This window comes from Oncorhynchus mykiss, chromosome 27 (genome assembly GCF_057628025.1).
Source record: "Oncorhynchus mykiss isolate SJ-2025 chromosome 27, ASM5762802v1, whole genome shotgun sequence".
NCBI lineage: Eukaryota > Metazoa > Chordata > Actinopteri > Salmoniformes > Salmonidae > Oncorhynchus > Oncorhynchus mykiss.
The window spans coordinates 17,953,885-17,974,224 of record NC_143048.1 but is presented as its reverse complement, the minus strand read 5'-3'; the positions used below and the strand labels follow the sequence as shown (position 1 = coordinate 17,974,224).

Here is a 20,340-nt window from a genome sequence, read left to right as displayed (position 1 = left end):
TTTTTACTCCAAGTCAGTCATCATTGGACGTTTCATGTAGAGATTGTGGGTACTGGATAATCCAGACTTTTGTAGCTTGCCGGATGTTATGGTATGCGTTTTAGAAAACTATCAAAACCAGATTCCCCTTTGGCTCCACTGATGTGACACTTGAAAGCATTTTTAATCTCCTTATCTTTCCACACTGATTTGAATCTGCTCTTTAGGGTTCAGGGTTGAGATGTTTAGCTGTCTGAATGTTTCCTGGCTGTTCTGTCTGACTGTTCTCTGGCTGTATGACTGTTCTGTCTGGCTGTTGTCTGACTTTTCTGACTATTCCTCTCTCGCCACCCTCTGTTCTGACTGTTCTCTGACTGACTGTTCCTACTGTTTTGTCTTTCTGCCCTCCCCACTCCCCCTCCAGGCAGCAAGGAGGATGAGTTGGTCAAGTCGAAGAAGGGGTTCCACAGCCAGACAGTAGCCAATCAGAGCCCAGAGACGGACCTGATGTTGGATGGAGACGATGACACTGCCAGTCTGCTGCAGGAGAAAGAGATGGACAACCTGGCTGGTGAGACGCATACACAAACACGCACTCACACACACACACACATACACACACAAACACGCACATCTTTATCCTATGTTTGGGTCATGGTTTATGTGTTTGGCAGTGTAAGTGGATCTGGACAGTGTTTCCAAGGTGTTCAGGTGAAAGTATAGTTCCTGTGTGATAGTGTGTGTGTGAAACGAACCGTTCTGTGTTGTTTTGGTTCTCCAGCGCCGTTCCTTCCTCGCCTGTTTGTCTCCAGAGGTCAGTCAGTCATCTCAGTCCAAGTTAAACTATATTGATTCCGGAACGATGATCAATCTGAACATGACTGCGTATCAAATGGCACCCTATTATTTAGTTAGTGCACTACTTTTGACTAGGGCACATAGTACTTTGGTCAAAAGTAGTGCAATAGGGTGCCATTTGGAATGCACCCTACAGTGCATTTGGAAAGTATTCAGACCTCTTAACTTACAGCCTTATTCTAAAATGGATTCAATTGTATTTTTTTCCCCTCAGTAATTTTTGCTAATTTATAATTGTTTTAAAAATGGAAGCATCACATTTACATAAGTATTCAGACCCTTTACTTAGTACTTTGTTGAAGCACCTTCGTCAGCGATTACAGCCTTGAGTCTTCTTGGGTATGACGCTATCAACTTGGCACACCTGTATTTCTCCCATTCTTCTCTGCAGATCCTCTCAAGCTCTGTCAGGTTAGATTTTTAATATGTATTATTATTTTTATTTCACCTTTATTTAACCAGGAAGGAAAGTTGAGAACAAGTTCTCATTTACAATTGCGATCTGGCCAAGATAAAGCAAAGCAGTTCGACACATACAACAACACAGAGTAAGTAAACACATGGAGTAAAACAAACAGTCAATAATACAGTAGAAAAATAAGTCTATATACAATGTGAGCAAATGAGGTGAGATAAGGGAGGTAAAGGCAAAAAAAAGGCCTTGGTGGCGAAGTAAATACAATATAGCAAGTAAAACACTGGAATGGTAGATTTGCAGTGGAAGAATCTGGAAAGTAGAGATATAAATAATGGGGTGCAAAATAAAGAAATACAGTAGGGGGAGAGGTAGTTGTTTTGGCTAAATTATAGATGGGCTATGTACATTTGCAGTAATCTGTGAGCTGCTCTGACAGCTGGTACTTAAAGCTAGTGAGGGAGATAAGTGTTTCCAGTTTCAGAGATTTTTGTAGTTCGTTCAAGTCATTGGCAGCAGAGAACTGGAAAGAGAGGCGGCCAAAAGAAGAATTGGTTTTGGGGGTGACCAGAGAGATATACCTGCTGGAGCACGTGCTACAGGTGGGTGCTGCTATGGTGACCAGCGAGCTGAGATAAGGAGGGACATTTCCTAGCAGGGTCTTGTAGATGACCTGGAGCCAGTGGGTTTGGCGACGAGTATGAAGCGAGGGCCAGACAATGAGAGCGTACAGGGGCTTTGGTGACAAAACGGATTGTGAGTCTGGAAGGAGAGTTTACAGTCTAACCAGACACCTAGGTATTTGTAGTTGTCCACATATTCTAAGTCAGAACCGTCCAGAGTAGTGATGTTGGACGGGCGGGCAGGTGCAGGCAGCGATCGGTTGAAATGCATGCATTTAGTTTTACTTGTATTTAAGAGCAATTGGAGGCCACGGAAGGAGAGTTGTCTGGCATTGAAGCTTGCCTGGAGGGTTGTTAACACAGTTTCCAAAGAAGGGCCAGAAGTATACAGAATGGTGTCGTCTGCGTAGAGATGGATCAGAGACTCACCAGCAGCAAGAGCGCGACATCATTGATGTATACAGAGAAGAGAGTCGGTCCAAGAATTTAACCCTGAGGCACCCCCATAGAGACTGTCAGAGGCCCGGACAACAGGCCGATTTGACACACTGAACTCTATCAGAGAAGTAATTGGTGAACCAGGCGAGGCAATCATTTGAGAAACCAAGGCAATCTAGTCTGCCGATGAGGATGTGGTGATTGACAGAGTCGAAAGCCTTGGCCAGATCAATGAATACGGCTGCACAGTATTGTTTCTTATTGATGGTGGTTAAGAAATCGTTTAGGACCTTGAGCGTGGCTGAAGTGCACTCATGACCAGCTCTGAAACCAGATTGCATAGCGGAGAAGGTATGGTGGGATTCGAAATGGTCGGTAATCTGTTTGTTGACTTGGCTTTCAAAGACCCTAAAAAGGTCTGAAAATGTTGTAGTTAAGGATGAAGATTTCAGGATTTTTGGTGGTCTTCCTAAGCCAGGATTCAGACACGGCTAAAACATCCGGGTTGCCAGAGTGTGCTAAAGCACTGAATAAAACAAACTTAGGGAGGAGGCTTCTAATGTTGACATGCATGAAACCAAGGCTATTACGGTTACAGAAGTCATCAAAAGAGAGTGCCTGGGGAATAGGAGTGGAGCTAGGCACTGCAGGGCCTGGATTCACCTCTACATCACCAGAGGAACAGAGGAGAAGGATAAGGCTTCGGCTAAAAGCTATGAGAATTGGTCGTCTAGAACGTCCGGAACAGAGAGTAAAAGGAGGTTTCTGGGGGTGATAAAATAGCTTCAAGGTATAATGTACAGACAAAGGTATGGTAGGATGGGAATACAGTGGAGGGAAACTTAAGTATTGAGTGATGATGAGAGAGATATTGTCTCTAGAAACATAATTAAAACCAGGTGATGTCATCGCATGTGTGGGTGGTGGAACTGAAAGGTTGGATAAGGTATAATGAGCAGTGCTAGAGGCTACAGTGAAATAAGCCAATAAACACTAACCAGAACAGCAATGGACAAGGCATATTTAAGGAGAGGCATGCTTAATCGAGTGATCATAAGGGTCCAGTGAGTAGTGAGGTTGGTTGGGGTAACGGCGATTCAGCTAGGCCGGGCCATCGGTAGCAGGCTAGCATAGGATGGAGGTCTGTTTTTAGCCACCTCGTGCGTTTCCGTCGGTAGATTAGTGGGGTTCCGTGTGGTAGAGGGGATCAATCCAATTGTCAAAATAGATATAGTTATAGTGACCCAAGAACATTTTTCCGATAGATCTATTCAGATAGCAGCCGATAAGACAGCTAACGATTAGATGGCCTCAGATGGGCGTTCAGGTAACGTATCGACAGAGGCGCCAGTTGGATAATTCCCTCGGGCAGATAACGTCGGTAGTCCAGTTGTGAAGACCCGGTGGGGCTCCAGGAGTGGCTGATGGAACTCTCCAGCTGGCTAGCTCCGGAATAATTGATGTTTGCTCCAGGATCGTCGTAAGACAATTGTCACACGGATAGCAGCGTGCTAGCTGCAAGATCCAGGTGTAAATGTCCAGAGCTTTCGGTTGAAATCCGGGGATATGGAGAGAAAAATAGGTCCGGTCGCGTTGTACAAAACTGCCGATAGCTTTTCAAGCTAAAGGATAGCTGATGACCATCAACCGTGATTAGCTTAAAACTAACGTTAGCCAGTGAATTGGCTAGCTTCTGGTTAGCTTCTGGTTAGCTTCTGGCTAGCTTCTATTGTGGATTTCAGATTTGAGGTAAATAATCCTTTTTTTTTAATTGGTGAGGTGGGTTGCAGGAGTGTGTTTTTGAAGTTGGAAAGACTGCAAATTAGCAATGTTTTATTTGACCTTTTTTCAATTCAATTTTTTTTGTATATATGTATTTCGACTGGCTGAGAAACGCTGCCTGCCAGTCTTTCTTGTCCCGGACAGCAGGATATTGAATTTGAATATCTAAACAATGTTGTAAATGTTGGAGAGGCGGACTGCAAGGTTTATTCAGATCTCAGCTGTTGAAAACGAAATGTTAGTCTAAAAGAAATGTGAGATATTGTCTAGATGCTAAAGTGGAGATCAAGTCTATAAGTTGCCTGGCTGGGCTGATGAGACAGTGGATAGCGCAGTCAGATGGAAGAGAGTAAATAGGTATTTTAACGTCATAGATTTAGCCGGTGGCAGTTTGTGGAACAGACACCGGCTGGAATGCGGTTTTAACCAATCAACATTCAGGATTAGACCTACCCGTTGTATAAATAAACAGGTGTGTGCCTTTCCAAATCATGTCCAATCAATTGAATTTACCACAGGTGGACTCCAATAATGTTGTAGAAACATCTCAAGAAGATCAATGGAAACAGGATGCACCTGAGCTCAACTTTGAGTCTCATAGCAAAAGGTCTGAATACTTATGTAAATGAGGTGTTTCTGTTTTCTATTTTTAATACATTTGCAAAAATTCTAACAACCTGTTTTCACTTTGTCATTATGGGGTACTGTGTGTAGATTGCTGAGGAAAAACATATATTTAATCAATTTTAGAGTAAGGCTGTAATGTAACAAAATTTGGAAAAAGTCAAGGGGTCTGAATACTTTCCGAAGGCACTGTATGTCACCATTCCCCTTCTAAATGGCCCAGACAATCAGTGGCTAAACTAACATTTACCTAACCTGACAAACTGAACTATTAACCCACATTAACTCTATGATCTTACTGATTATAACAGACAGAGAAACTATGAAAACAAAAGAATGAATGAAAATTACTTGAATCAACCTCCTCAGTAGAAATAAATATTGAAATAAACGAATCACAATTACTCATTAAAACATATGAGATGGTTGTTTGATATCTATACATTTTATTTTCATTAGAACACTGAGTCATGGACTACACCCCAAATGGCACCCTATTCCTTTTTATAGTGCACTACTTTTAACCAGGGTCCATAGTGTGCATTATAAAGGGTCCAAAGTGTGCATTATATAGGAAAAGGGTGTCATTTGGGACACATCCATGCAGACGAAAGGGTCTGTTAATAAGACCTGTTCCATGACATGATGTCTGAATGTCCAGAAAATAAATTGCATGTTTAAATAATGACATTTAAAATGAATATTCTCTTGGAGGCTTGGAGTTTTTATCTGAACAGGCAGGCAGGAGAGTTCATACAGCTGGCAGGGCTACAGTGAAACATGTAATATAATATTAATAAATGCAATTAAGCAGACACTTTTATCCATAGTGTGTGCATACATTTTTAAATGGGTGGCCCCAGCAGCAATCAAACTCACAATCGTTGCATTGCAAGAATCCTCATCTACCAACTGAGCAACACTGTTCTATCAGGTCCTGAGATGTACAGACTGGATGGATGTAGAGGTAGAGCAGTACAGACTGGATGGATGTACAGGTAGAGCAGTACAGACTGGATGGATGTAGAGGTAGAGCAGTACAGACTGGATGGATGTAGAGGTAGAGCAGTACAGACTGGATGGATGTAGAGGTAGAGCAGTACAGACTGGATGGGTGTAGAGGTAGAGCAGTACAGACTGGATGGGTGTAGAGGTAGAGCAGTACAGACTGGATGGATGTAGGGGTAGAGCAGTACAGACTGGATGGATGTAGGGGTAGAGCAGTACAGACTGGATGGATGTAGGGTAGAGCAGTACAGACTGGATGGATGTAGGGTAGAGCAGTACAGACTGGATGAATGTAGGGTAGAGCAGTACAGACTGGATGGATGTAGGGTAGAGCAGTACAGACTGGATGGATGTAGAGGTAGAGCAGTACAGACTGGATGGATGTAGAGGTAGAGCAGTACAGACTGGATGGATGTGGAGGTAAAGCAGTACAGACTGGATGGATGTGGAGATAAAGCAGTACAGACTGAATAGATGTAGAGCAGTACAGACTGGATGGATGTAGGGGTAGAGCAGTACAGACTGGATGGATGTAGGGGTAGAGCAGTACAGACTGGACGGATGTAGAGGTAGAGCAGTACAGACTGGATGGATGTAGAGGTAGAGCAGTACAGACTGGATGGAGGTAGAGGTAGAGCAGTACAGACTGGGTGGATATAGGGGTAGAGCAGTACAGACTGGATGGATGTAGAGGTAGAGCAGTACAGACTGGATGGATATGGAGGTAAAGCAGTAAAGACTGGATGGATGTGGAGGTAAAGCAGTACAGACTGGATGGATGTAGAGCAGTACAGACTGGATGGATGTGGAGGTAGAGCAGTACAGACTGGATGGATGTGGAGGTAAAGCAGTACAGACTGGATGGGTGTAGAGGTAGAGCAGTACAGACTGGATGGATGTAGAGGTAGAGCAGTACAGACTGGATGGATGTAGGGGTAGAGCAGTACAGACTGGATGGATGTAGGGTAGAGCAGTACAGACTGGATGGATGTAGAGGTAGAGCAGTACAGACTGGATGGATATAGGGGTAGAGCAGTACAGACTGGATGGATGTAGAGGTAAAGCAGGACAGACTGGATGGATGTAGAGGTAGAGCAGTACAGACTGGATGGATGTGGAGGTAAAGCAGTACAGACTGGATGGATGTGGAGGTAAAGCAGTACAGACTGAATTGATGTAGAGCAGTACAGACTGGATGGATGTAGGGGTAGAGCAGTACAGACTGGATGGATGTAGGGGTAGAGCAGTACAGACAGGATGGATGTAGAGGTAGAGCAGTACAGACTGGATGGATGTGGAGGTAAAGCAGTACAGACTGGATGTATGTGGAGGTAAAGCAGTACAGACTGAATGGATGTAGAGCAGTACAGACTGGATGGATGTAGGGGTAGAGCAGTACAGACTGGATGGATGTAGGGGTAGAGCAGTACAGACTGGATGGATGTAGAGGTAGAGCAGTACAGACTGGATGGATGTAGACGTAGAGTAGTACAGACTGGATGGATGTAGATGTAGAGCAGTACAGACTGGATGGATGTAGAGCATTACAGACTGGATGGATGTAGAGGTAGAGCAGTACAGACTGGATGGATGTAGAGGTAGAGCAGTACAGAATGGATGGGTGTAGAGGTAGAGCAGTACAGACTGGATGGGTGTAGAGGTAGAGCAGTACAGACTGGATGGATGTGGAGGTAAAGCAGTAAAGACTGGATGGATGTAGAGCAGTACAGACTGGATGGATGTGGAGGTAGAGCAGTACAGACTGGATGGATGTAGATTAGTACAGACTGGATGGATATGGAGGTAGAGCAGTACAGACTGGATGGATGTAGAGGTAGAGCAGTACAGACTGGATGGATGTAGAGGTAGAGCTGTATAGACTGGATGGATGTAGAGGTAGAGCAGTACAGACTGAATGGATGTAGAGCAGTACAGACTGGATTGATGTAGGGGTAGAGCAGTACAGACTGGATGGAAGTAGGGGTAGATTAGTACAGACTGGACGGATGTAGAGGTAGAGCAGTACAGACTGGATGGATGTAGGGGTAGAGCAGTACAGACTGGATGGATGTAGGGGTAGATTAGTACAGACTGGACGGATGTAGAGGTAGAGCAGTACAGACTGGATGGATCTTCCTAGGTTTTGGCCTTTCTAGGGAGTTTTTCCTAGCCACCGTGCTTCTTCACCTGCATTGCTTGCTGTTTGGGGTTTTAGGCTGGGTTTCTGTACAGCACTTTGAGATATCAGCTGATGTACGAAGGGCTATATAAAATAAATTTTGATTGATTTTGATTTGATTTGATGGATGTAGAGGTAGAGCAGTACAGACTGGATGGATGTAGAGGTAGAGCAGTACAGAATGGATGGATGTAGAGGTAGAGCAGTACAGACTGGATGGATGTAGAGGTAGAGCAGTACAGACTGGATGGATGTGGAGGTAAAGCAGTAAAGACTGGATGGATGTAGAGCAGTACAGACTGGATGGATGTGGAGGTAGAGCAGTACAGACTGGATGGATGTAGAGGTAGAGCAGTACAGAATGGATGGATGTAGAGGTAGAGCAGTACAGACTGGATGGATGTAGAGGTAGAGCAGTACAGACTGGATGGATGTGGAGGTAAAGCAGTAAAGACTGGATGGATGTAGAGCAGTACAGACTGGATGGATGTGGAGGTAGAGCAGTACAGACTGGATGGATGTAGATTAGTACAGACTGGATGGATATGGAGGTAGAGCAGTACAGAGGTAGAGCTGTATAGACTGGATGGATGTAGAGGTAGAACAGTACAGACTGAATGGATGTAGAGCAGTACAGACTGGATTGATGTAGGGGTAGAGCAGTACAGACTGGATGGAAGTAGGGGTAGATTAGTACAGACTGGACGGATGTAGAGGTAGAGCAGTACAGACTGGATGGATGTAGGGGTAGAGCAGTACAGACTGGATGGATGTAGGGGTAGATTAGTACAGACTGGACGGATGTAGAGGTAGAGCAGTACAGACTGGATGGATGTAGAGGTAGAGCAGTACAGACTGGATGGATGTAGATGTAGAGTAATACAGACTGGATGGATGTAGAGCAGTACAGACTGGATGGATGTGGAGGTAGAGCAGTACAGACTGGATGGATGTGGAGGTAAAGCAGTACAGACTGGATGGATGTGGAGGTAAAGCAGTACAGACTGGATGGATGTGGAGGTATAGCAGTACAGACTGGATGGATGTAGAGCAGTACAGACTGGATGGATGTAGAGGTAGAGCAGTACAGACTGGATGGATGTAGAGGGAGAGCAGTACAGACTGGATGATGTAGAGGTAGAGCAGTACAGACTGGATGGATGTAGAGGTAGAGCAGTACAGACTGGATGGATGTAGAGGTAGAGCAGTACAGACTGGATGGATGTAGGGGTAGAGCAGTACAGACTGGATGGATGTAGAGGTAGAGCAGTACAGACTAGATGGATGTGGAGGTAAAGCAGTAAAGACTGGATGGATGTAGAGCAGTACAGACTGGATGGATGTGGAGGTAGAGCAGTACAGACTGGATGGATGTGGAGGTAAAGCAGTACAGACTGGATGGATGTGGAGGTAAAGCAGTACAGACTGGATGGATGTAGAGGTAGAGCAGTACAGACTGGATGGATGTAGAGGTAGAGCAGTACAGACTGGATGGATGTCGGGGTAGAGTAGTACAGACTGGATGGATGTGGGGGTAGAGCAGTACAGACTGGATGGATGTGGAGGTAGAGCAGTACAGACTGGATGGATTTGGAGGTAAAGCAGTACAGACTGGATGGATGTAGAGCAGTACAGACTGGATGGATGTAGGAGTAGAGCAGTACAGACTGGATGGATGTAGGGTAGAGCAGTACAGACTGGATGGATGTAGAGGTAAAGCAGTACAGACTGGATGGATGTAGAGGTAGAGCAGTACAGACTGGATGGATGTAGACGTAGAGTAGTACAGACTGGATGGATGTAGATGTAGAGCAGTACAGACTGGATGGATGTAGAGCATTACAGACTGGATGGATGTAGAGGTAGAGCAGTACAGACTGGATGGATGTAGAGGTAGAGCAGTACAGACTGGATGGATGTAGAGGTAGAGCAGTACAGACTGGATGGATGTAGACGTAGAGTAGTACAGACTGGATGGATGTAGATGTAGAGCAGTACAGACTGGATGGATGTAGAGCATTACAGACTGGATGGATGTAGAGGTAGAGCAGTACAGACTGGATGGATGTAGAGGTAGAGCAGTACAGAATGGATGGGTGTAGAGGTAGAGCAGTACAGACTGGATGGGTGTAGAGGTAGAGCAGTACAGACTGGATGGATGTGGAGGTAAAGCAGTAAAGACTGGATGGATGTAGAGCAGTACAGACTGGATGGATGTGGAGGTAGAGCAGTACAGACTGGATGGATGTAGATTAGTACAGACTGGATGGATATGGAGGTAGAGCAGTACAGACTGGATGGATGTAGAGGTAGAGCAGTACAGACTGGATGGATGTAGAGGTAGAGCTGTATAGACTGGATGGATGTAGAGGTAGAGCAGTACAGACTGAATGGATGTAGAGCAGTACAGACTGGATTGATGTAGGGGTAGAGCAGTACAGACTGGATGGAAGTAGGGGTAGATTAGTACAGACTGGACGGATGTAGAGGTAGAGCAGTACAGACTGGATGGATGTAGGGGTAGAGCAGTACAGACTGGATGGATGTAGGGGTAGATTAGTACAGACTGGACGGATGTAGAGGTAGAGCAGTACAGACTGGATGGATCTTCCTAGGTTTTGGCCTTTCTAGGGAGTTTTTCCTAGCCACCGTGCTTCTTCACCTGCATTGCTTGCTGTTTGGGGTTTTAGGCTGGGTTTCTGTACAGCACTTTGAGATATCAGCTGATGTACGAAGGGATATATAAAATAAATTTTGATTGATTTTGATTTGATTTGATGGATGTAGAGGTAGAGCAGTACAGACTGGATGGATGTAGAGGTAGAGCAGTACAGAATGGATGGATGTAGAGGTAGAGCAGTACAGACTGGATGGATGTAGAGGTAGAGCAGTACAGACTGGATGGATGTGGAGGTAAAGCAGTAAAGACTGGATGGATGTAGAGCAGTACAGACTGGATGGATGTGGAGGTAGAGCAGTACAGACTGGATGGATGTAGAGGTAGAGCAGTACAGACTGGATGGATGTAGAGGTAGAGCAGTACAGACTGGATGGATGTAGAGGTAGAGCAGTACAGACTGGATGGATGTGGAGGTAAAGCAGTAAAGACTGGATGGATGTAGAGCAGTACAGACTGGATGGATGTGGAGGTAGAGCAGTACAGACTGGATGGATGTAGATTAGTACAGACTGGATGGATATGGAGGTAGAGCAGTACAGAGGTAGAGCTGTATAGACTGGATGGATGTAGAGGTAGAACAGTACAGACTGAATGGATGTAGAGCAGTACAGACTGGATTGATGTAGGGGTAGAGCAGTACAGACTGGATGGAAGTAGGGGTAGATTAGTACAGACTGGACGGATGTAGAGGTAGAGCAGTACAGACTGGATGGATGTAGGGGTAGAGCAGTACAGACTGGATGGATGTAGGGGTAGATTAGTACAGACTGGACGGATGTAGAGGTAGAGCAGTACAGACTGGATGGATGTAGAGGTAGAGCAGTACAGACTGGATGGATGTAGATGTAGAGTAATACAGACTGGATGGATGTAGAGCAGTACAGACTGGATGGATGTGGAGGTAGAGCAGTACAGACTGGATGGATGTGGAGGTAAAGCAGTACAGACTGGATGGATGTGGAGGTAAAGCAGTACAGACTGGATGGATGTGGAGGTATAGCAGTACAGACTGGATGGATGTAGAGCAGTACAGACTGGATGGATGTAGAGGTAGAGCAGTACAGACTGGATGGATGTAGAGGGAGAGCAGTACAGACTGGATGATGTAGAGGTAGAGCAGTACAGACTGGATGGATGTAGAGGTAGAGCAGTACAGACTGGATGGATGTAGAGGTAGAGCAGTACAGACTGGATGGATGTAGGGGTAGAGCAGTACAGACTGGATGGATGTAGAGGTAGAGCAGTACAGACTAGATGGATGTGGAGGTAAAGCAGTAAAGACTGGATGGATGTAGAGCAGTACAGACTGGATGGATGTGGAGGTAGAGCAGTACAGACTGGATGGATGTGGAGGTAAAGCAGTACAGACTGGATGGATGTGGAGGTAAAGCAGTACAGACTGGATGGATGTAGAGGTAGAGCAGTACAGACTGGATGGATGTAGAGGTAGAGCAGTACAGACTGGATGGATGTCGGGGTAGAGTAGTACAGACTGGATGGATGTGGGGGTAGAGCAGTACAGACTGGATGGATGTGGAGGTAGAGCAGTACAGACTGGATGGATTTGGAGGTAAAGCAGTACAGACTGGATGGATGTAGAGCAGTACAGACTGGATGGATGTAGGAGTAGAGCAGTACAGACTGGATGGATGTAGGGTAGAGCAGTACAGACTGGATGGATGTAGAGGTAAAGCAGTACAGACTGGATGGATGTAGAGGTAGAGCAGTACAGACTGGATGGATGTAGACGTAGAGTAGTACAGACTGGATGGATGTAGATGTAGAGCAGTACAGACTGGATGGATGTAGAGCATTACAGACTGGATGGATGTAGAGGTAGAGCAGTACAGACTGGATGGATGTAGAGGTAGAGCAGTACAGACTGGATGGATGTAGAGGTAGAGCAGTACAGACTGGATGGATGTAGACGTAGAGTAGTACAGACTGGATGGATGTAGATGTAGAGCAGTACAGACTGGATGGATGTAGAGCATTACAGACTGGATGGATGTAGAGGTAGAGCAGTACAGACTGGATGGATGTAGAGGTAGAGCAGTACAGAATGGATGGGTGTAGAGGTAGAGCAGTACAGACTGGATGGGTGTAGAGGTAGAGCAGTACAGACTGGATGGATGTGGAGGTAAAGCAGTAAAGACTGGATGGATGTAGAGCAGTACAGACTGGATGGATGTGGAGGTAGAGCAGTACAGACTGGATGGATGTAGATTAGTACAGACTGGATGGATATGGAGGTAGAGCAGTACAGACTGGATGGATGTAGAGGTAGAGCAGTACAGACTGGATGGATGTAGAGGTAGAGCTGTATAGACTGGATGGATGTAGAGGTAGAGCAGTACAGACTGAATGGATGTAGAGCAGTACAGACTGGATTGATGTAGGGGTAGAGCAGTACAGACTGGATGGAAGTAGGGGTAGATTAGTACAGACTGGACGGATGTAGAGGTAGAGCAGTACAGACTGGATGGATGTAGGGGTAGAGCAGTACAGACTGGATGGATGTAGGGGTAGATTAGTACAGACTGGACGGATGTAGAGGTAGAGCAGTACAGACTGGATGGATCTTCCTAGGTTTTGGCCTTTCTAGGGAGTTTTTCCTAGCCACCGTGCTTCTTCACCTGCATTGCTTGCTGTTTGGGGTTTTAGGCTGGGTTTCTGTACAGCACTTTGAGATATCAGCTGATGTACGAAGGGATATATAAAATAAATTTTGATTGATTTTGATTTGATTTGATGGATGTAGAGGTAGAGCAGTACAGACTGGATGGATGTAGAGGTAGAGCAGTACAGAATGGATGGATGTAGAGGTAGAGCAGTACAGACTGGATGGATGTAGAGGTAGAGCAGTACAGACTGGATGGATGTGGAGGTAAAGCAGTAAAGACTGGATGGATGTAGAGCAGTACAGACTGGATGGATGTGGAGGTAGAGCAGTACAGACTGGATGGATGTAGAGGTAGAGCAGTACAGAATGGATGGATATGGAGGTAGAGCAGTACAGAGGTAGAGCTGTATAGACTGGATGGATGTAGAGGTAGAACAGTACAGACTGAATGGATGTAGAGCAGTACAGACTGGATTGATGTAGGGGTAGAGCAGTACAGACTGGATGGAAGTAGGGGTAGATTAGTACAGACTGGACGGATGTAGAGGTAGAGCAGTACAGACTGGATGGATGTAGGGGTAGAGCAGTACAGACTGGATGGATGTAGGGGTAGATTAGTACAGACTGGACGGATGTAGAGGTAGAGCAGTACAGACTGGATGGATGTAGAGGTAGAGCAGTACAGACTGGATGGATGTAGATGTAGAGTAATACAGACTGGATGGATGTAGAGCAGTACAGACTGGATGGATGTGGAGGTAGAGCAGTACAGACTGGATGGATGTGGAGGTAAAGCAGTACAGACTGGATGGATGTGGAGGTAAAGCAGTACAGACTGGATGGATGTGGAGGTATAGCAGTACAGACTGGATGGATGTAGAGCAGTACAGACTGGATGGATGTAGAGGTAGAGCAGTACAGACTGGATGGATGTAGAGGGAGAGCAGTACAGACTGGATGATGTAGAGGTAGAGCAGTACAGACTGGATGGATGTAGAGGTAGAGCAGTACAGACTGGATGGATGTAGGGGTAGAGCAGTACAGACTGGATGGATGTAGAGGTAGAGCAGTACAGACTAGATGGATGTGGAGGTAAAGCAGTAAAGACTGGATGGATGTAGAGCAGTACAGACTGGATGGATGTGGAGGTAGAGCAGTACAGACTGGATGGATGTGGAGGTAAAGCAGTACAGACTGGATGGATGTGGAGGTAAAGCAGTACAGACTGGATGGATGTAGAGGTAGAGCAGTACAGACTGGATGGATGTAGAGGTAGAGCAGTACAGACTGGATGGATGTCGGGGTAGAGTAGTACAGACTGGATGGATGTGGGGGTAGAGCAGTACAGACTGGATGGATGTGGAGGTAGAGCAGTACAGACTGGATGGATTTGGAGGTAAAGCAGTACAGACTGGATGGATGTAGAGCAGTACAGACTGGATGGATGTAGGAGTAGAGCAGTACAGACTGGATGGATGTAGGGTAGAGCAGTACAGACTGGATGGATGTAGAGGTAAAGCAGTACAGACTGGATGGATGTAGAGGTAGAGCAGTACAGACTGGATGGATGTAGACGTAGAGTAGTACAGACTGGATGGATGTAGATGTAGAGCAGTACAGACTGGATGGATGTAGAGCATTACAGACTGGATGGATGTAGAGGTAGAGCAGTACAGACTGGATGGATGTAGAGGTAGAGCAGTACAGACTGGATGGATGTAGAGGTAGAGCAGTACAGACTGGATGGATGTAGACGTAGAGTAGTACAGACTGGATGGATGTAGATGTAGAGCAGTACAGACTGGATGGATGTAGAGCATTACAGACTGGATGGATGTAGAGGTAGAGCAGTACAGACTGGATGGATGTAGAGGTAGAGCAGTACAGAATGGATGGGTGTAGAGGTAGAGCAGTACAGACTGGATGGGTGTAGAGGTAGAGCAGTACAGACTGGATGGATGTGGAGGTAAAGCAGTAAAGACTGGATGGATGTAGAGCAGTACAGACTGGATGGATGTGGAGGTAGAGCAGTACAGACTGGATGGATGTAGATTAGTACAGACTGGATGGATATGGAGGTAGAGCAGTACAGACTGGATGGATGTAGAGGTAGAGCAGTACAGACTGGATGGATGTAGAGGTAGAGCTGTATAGACTGGATGGATGTAGAGGTAGAGCAGTACAGACTGAATGGATGTAGAGCAGTACAGACTGGATTGATGTAGGGGTAGAGCAGTACAGACTGGATGGAAGTAGGGGTAGATTAGTACAGACTGGACGGATGTAGAGGTAGAGCAGTACAGACTGGATGGATGTAGGGGTAGAGCAGTACAGACTGGATGGATGTAGGGGTAGATTAGTACAGACTGGACGGATGTAGAGGTAGAGCAGTACAGACTGGATGGATCTTCCTAGGTTTTGGCCTTTCTAGGGAGTTTTTCCTAGCCACCGTGCTTCTTCACCTGCATTGCTTGCTGTTTGGGGTTTTAGGCTGGGTTTCTGTACAGCACTTTGAGATATCAGCTGATGTACGAAGGGATATATAAAATAAATTTTGATTGATTTTGATTTGATTTGATGGATGTAGAGGTAGAGCAGTACAGACTGGATGGATGTAGAGGTAGAGCAGTACAGAATGGATGGATGTAGAGGTAGAGCAGTACAGACTGGATGGATGTAGAGGTAGAGCAGTACAGACTGGATGGATGTGGAGGTAAAGCAGTAAAGACTGGATGGATGTAGAGCAGTACAGACTGGATGGATGTGGAGGTAGAGCAGTACAGACTGGATGGATGTAGAGGTAGAGCAGTACAGAATGGATGGATGTAGAGGTAGAGCAGTACAGACTGGATGGATGTAGAGGTAGAGCAGTACAGACTGGATGGATGTGGAGGTAAAGCAGTAAAGACTGGATGGATGTAGAGCAGTACAGACTGGATGGATGTGGAGGTAGAGCAGTACAGACTGGATGGATGTAGATTAGTACAGACTGGATGGATATGGAGGTAGAGCAGTACAGAGGTAGAGCTGTATAGACTGGATGGATGTAGAGGTAGAACAGTACAGACTGAATGGATGTAGAGCAGTACAGACTGGATTGATGTAGGGGTAGAGCAGTACAGACTGGATGGAAGTAGGGGTAGATTAGTACAGACTGGACGGATGTAGAGGTAGAGCAGTACAGACTGGATGGATGTAGGGGTAGAGCAGTACAGACTGGATGGATGTAGGGGTAGATTAGTACAGACTGGACGGATGTAGAGGTAGAGCAGTACAGACTGGATGGATGTAGAGGTAGAGCAGTACAGACTGGATGGATGTAGATGTAGAGTAATACAGACTGGATGGATGTAGAGCAGTACAGACTGGATGGATGTGGAGGTAGAGCAGTACAGACTGGATGGATGTGGAGGTAAAGCAGTACAGACTGGATGGATGTGGAGGTAAAGCAGTACAGACTGGATGGATGTGGAGGTATAGCAGTACAGACTGGATGGATGTAGAGCAGTACAGACTGGATGGATGTAGAGGTAGAGCAGTACAGACTGGATGGATGTAGAGGGAGAGCAGTACAGACTGGATGATGTAGAGGTAGAGCAGTACAGACTGGATGGATGTAGAGGTAGAGCAGTACAGACTGGATGGATGTAGAGGTAGAGCAGTACAGACTGGATGGATGTAGGGGTAGAGCAGTACAGACTGGATGGATGTAGAGGTAGAGCAGTACAGACTAGATGGATGTGGAGGTAAAGCAGTAAAGACTGGATGGATGTAGAGCAGTACAGACTGGATGGATGTGGAGGTAGAGCAGTACAGACTGGATGGATGTGGAGGTAAAGCAGTACAGACTGGATGGATGTGGAGGTAAAGCAGTACAGACTGGATGGATGTAGAGGTAGAGCAGTACAGACTGGATGGATGTAGAGGTAGAGCAGTACAGACTGGATGGATGTCGGGGTAGAGTAGTACAGACTGGATGGATGTGGGGGTAGAGCAGTACAGACTGGATGGATGTGGAGGTAGAGCAGTACAGACTGGATGGATTTGGAGGTAAAGCAGTACAGACTGGATGGATGTAGAGCAGTACAGACTGGATGGATGTAGGAGTAGAGCAGTACAGACTGGATGGATGTAGGGTAGAGCAGTACAGACTGGATGGATGTAGAGGTAAAGCAGTACAGACTGGATGGATGTAGAGGTAGAGCAGTACAGACTGGATGGATGTAGAGGTAGAGCAGTACAGACTGGATGGATGTAGAGGTAGAGCAGTACAGACTGGATGGATGTAGAGGTAGAGCAGTACAGACTGGATGGATGTAGGGGTAGAGCAGTACAGACTGGATGGATGTAGAGGTATACCAGTACAGACTGGATGGATTTGGAGGTAAAGCAGTACAGACTGGATGGATGTAGAGCAGTACAGACTGGATGGGTGTAGAGGTAGAGCAGTACAGACTGGATGGATTTGGAGGTAAAGCAGTACAGACTGGATGGATGTGGAGGTAGAGCAGTTCAGACTGGATGGATGTGGAGGTAAAGCAGTACAGACTGGATGGATTTGGAGGTAGAGCAGTACAGACTGGATGGATGTAGAGCAGTACAGACTGGATGGATGTAGAGGTAGAGCAGTACAGACTAGATGGATGTGGAGGTAAAGCAGTAAAGACTGGATGGATGTAGAGCAGTACAGACTGGATGGATGTGGAGGTAGAGCAGTACAGACTGGATGGATGTGGAGGTAAAGCAGTACAGACTGGATGGATGTGGAGGTAAAGCAGTACAGACTGGATGGATGTAGAGGTAGAGCAGTACAGACTGGATGGATGTAGAGGTAGAGCAGTACAGACTGGATGGATGTGGAGGTAGAGCAGTACAGACTGGATGGATTTGGAGGTAAAGCAGTACAGACTGGATGGATGTAGAGCAGTACAGACTGGATGGATGTAGGAGTAGAGCAGTACAGACTGGATGGATGTAGGGTAGAGCAGTACAGACTGGATGGATGTAGAGGTAAAGCAGTACAGACTGGATGGATGTAGAGGTAGAGCAGTACAGACTGGATGGATGTAGAGGTAGAGCAGTACAGACTGGATGGATGTAGAGGTAGAGCAGTACAGACTGGATGGATGTGGAGGTAAAGCAGTAAAGACTGGATGGATGTAGAGCAGTACAGACTGGATGGATGTGGAGGTAGAGCAGTACAGACTGGATGGATGTAGAGGTAGAGCAGTACAGAATGGATGGATGTAGAGGTAGAGCAGTACAGACTGGATGGATGTAGAGGTAGAGCAGTACAGACTGGATGGATGTGGAGGTAAAGCAGTAAAGACTGGATGGATGTAGAGCAGTACAGACTGGATGGATGTGGAGGTAGAGCAGTACAGACTGGATGGATGTAGATTAGTACAGACTGGATGGATATGGAGGTAGAGCAGTACAGAGGTAGAGCTGTATAGACTGGATGGATGTAGAGGTAGAACAGTACAGACTGAATGGATGTAGAGCAGTACAGACTGGATTGATGTAGGGGTAGAGCAGTACAGACTGGATGGAAGTAGGGGTAGATTAGTACAGACTGGACGGATGTAGAGGTAGAGCAGTACAGACTGGATGGATGTAGGGGTAGAGCAGTACAGACTGGATGGATGTAGGGGTAGATTAGTACAGACTGGACGGATGTAGAGGTAGAGCAGTACAGACTGGATGGATGTAGAGGTAGAGCAGTACAGACTGGATGGATGTAGATGTAGAGTAATACAGACTGGATGGATGTAGAGCAGTACAGACTGGATGGATGTGGAGGTAGAGCAGTACAGACTGGATGGATGTGGAGGTAAAGCAGTACAGACTGGATGGATGTGGAGGTAAAGCAGTACAGACTGGATGGATGTGGAGGTATAGCAGTACAGACTGGATGGATGTAGAGCAGTACAGACTGGATGGATGTAGAGGTAGAGCAGTACAGACTGGATGGATGTAGAGGGAGAGCAGTACAGACTGGATGATGTAGAGGTAGAGCAGTACAGACTGGATGGATGTAGAGGTAGAGCAGTACAGACTGGATGGATGTAGAGGTAGAGCAGTACAGACTGGATGGATGTAGGGGTAGAGCAGTACAGACTGGATGGATGTAGAGGTAGAGCAGTACAGACTAGATGGATGTGGAGGTAAAGCAGTAAAGACTGGATGGATGTAGAGCAGTACAGACTGGATGGATGTGGAGGTAGAGCAGTACAGACTGGATGGATGTGGAGGTAAAGCAGTACAGACTGGATGGATGTGGAGGTAAAGCAGTACAGACTGGATGGATGTAGAGGTAGAGCAGTACAGACTGGATGGATGTAGAGGTAGAGCAGTACAGACTGGATGGATGTCGGGGTAGAGTAGTACAGACTGGATGGATGTGGGGGTAGAGCAGTACAGACTGGATGGATGTGGAGGTAGAGCAGTACAGACTGGATGGATTTGGAGGTAAAGCAGTACAGACTGGATGGATGTAGAGCAGTACAGACTGGATGGATGTAGGAGTAGAGCAGTACAGACTGGATGGATGTAGGGTAGAGCAGTACAGACTGGATGGATGTAGAGGTAAAGCAGTACAGACTGGATGGATGTAGAGGTAGAGCAGTACAGACTGGATGGATGTAGAGGTAGAGCAGTACAGACTGGATGGATGTAGAGGTAGAGCAGTACAGACTGGATGGATGTAGAGGTAGAGCAGTACAGACTGGATGGATGTAGGGGTAGAGCAGTACAGACTGGATGGATGTAGAGGTATACCAGTACAGACTGGATGGATTTGGAGGTAAAGCAGTACAGACTGGATGGATGTAGAGCAGTACAGACTGGATGGGTGTAGAGGTAGAGCAGTACAGACTGGATGGATTTGGAGGTAAAGCAGTACAGACTGGATGGATGTGGAGGTAGAGCAGTTCAGACTGGATGGATGTGGAGGTAAAGCAGTACAGACTGGATGGATTTGGAGGTAGAGCAGTACAGACTGGATGGATGTAGAGCAGTACAGACTGGATGGATGTAGAGGTAGAGCAGTACAGACTAGATGGATGTGGAGGTAAAGCAGTAAAGACTGGATGGATGTAGAGCAGTACAGACTGGATGGATGTAGAGGTA

The 20,340-nt window shown here is 46.2% G+C and overlaps 1 protein-coding gene across 3 annotated transcripts in view; it reads left to right on the top strand.

Annotated features, from left to right (window-relative positions):
* LOC110507646 (neurobeachin) overlaps window positions 1-20,340 on the top strand; it is a 340,890-nt gene that overhangs the window by 182,512 nt on the left and 138,038 nt on the right. For all 3 annotated transcript variants that reach the window (XM_036965229.2, XM_036965231.2, XM_090224708.1), the window contains one exon: window positions 404-550. In XM_036965229.2, the coding sequence (XP_036821124.2) occupies window positions 404-550 (147 nt within the window). The remainder of the gene's footprint in view (window positions 1-403; window positions 551-20,340) is intronic.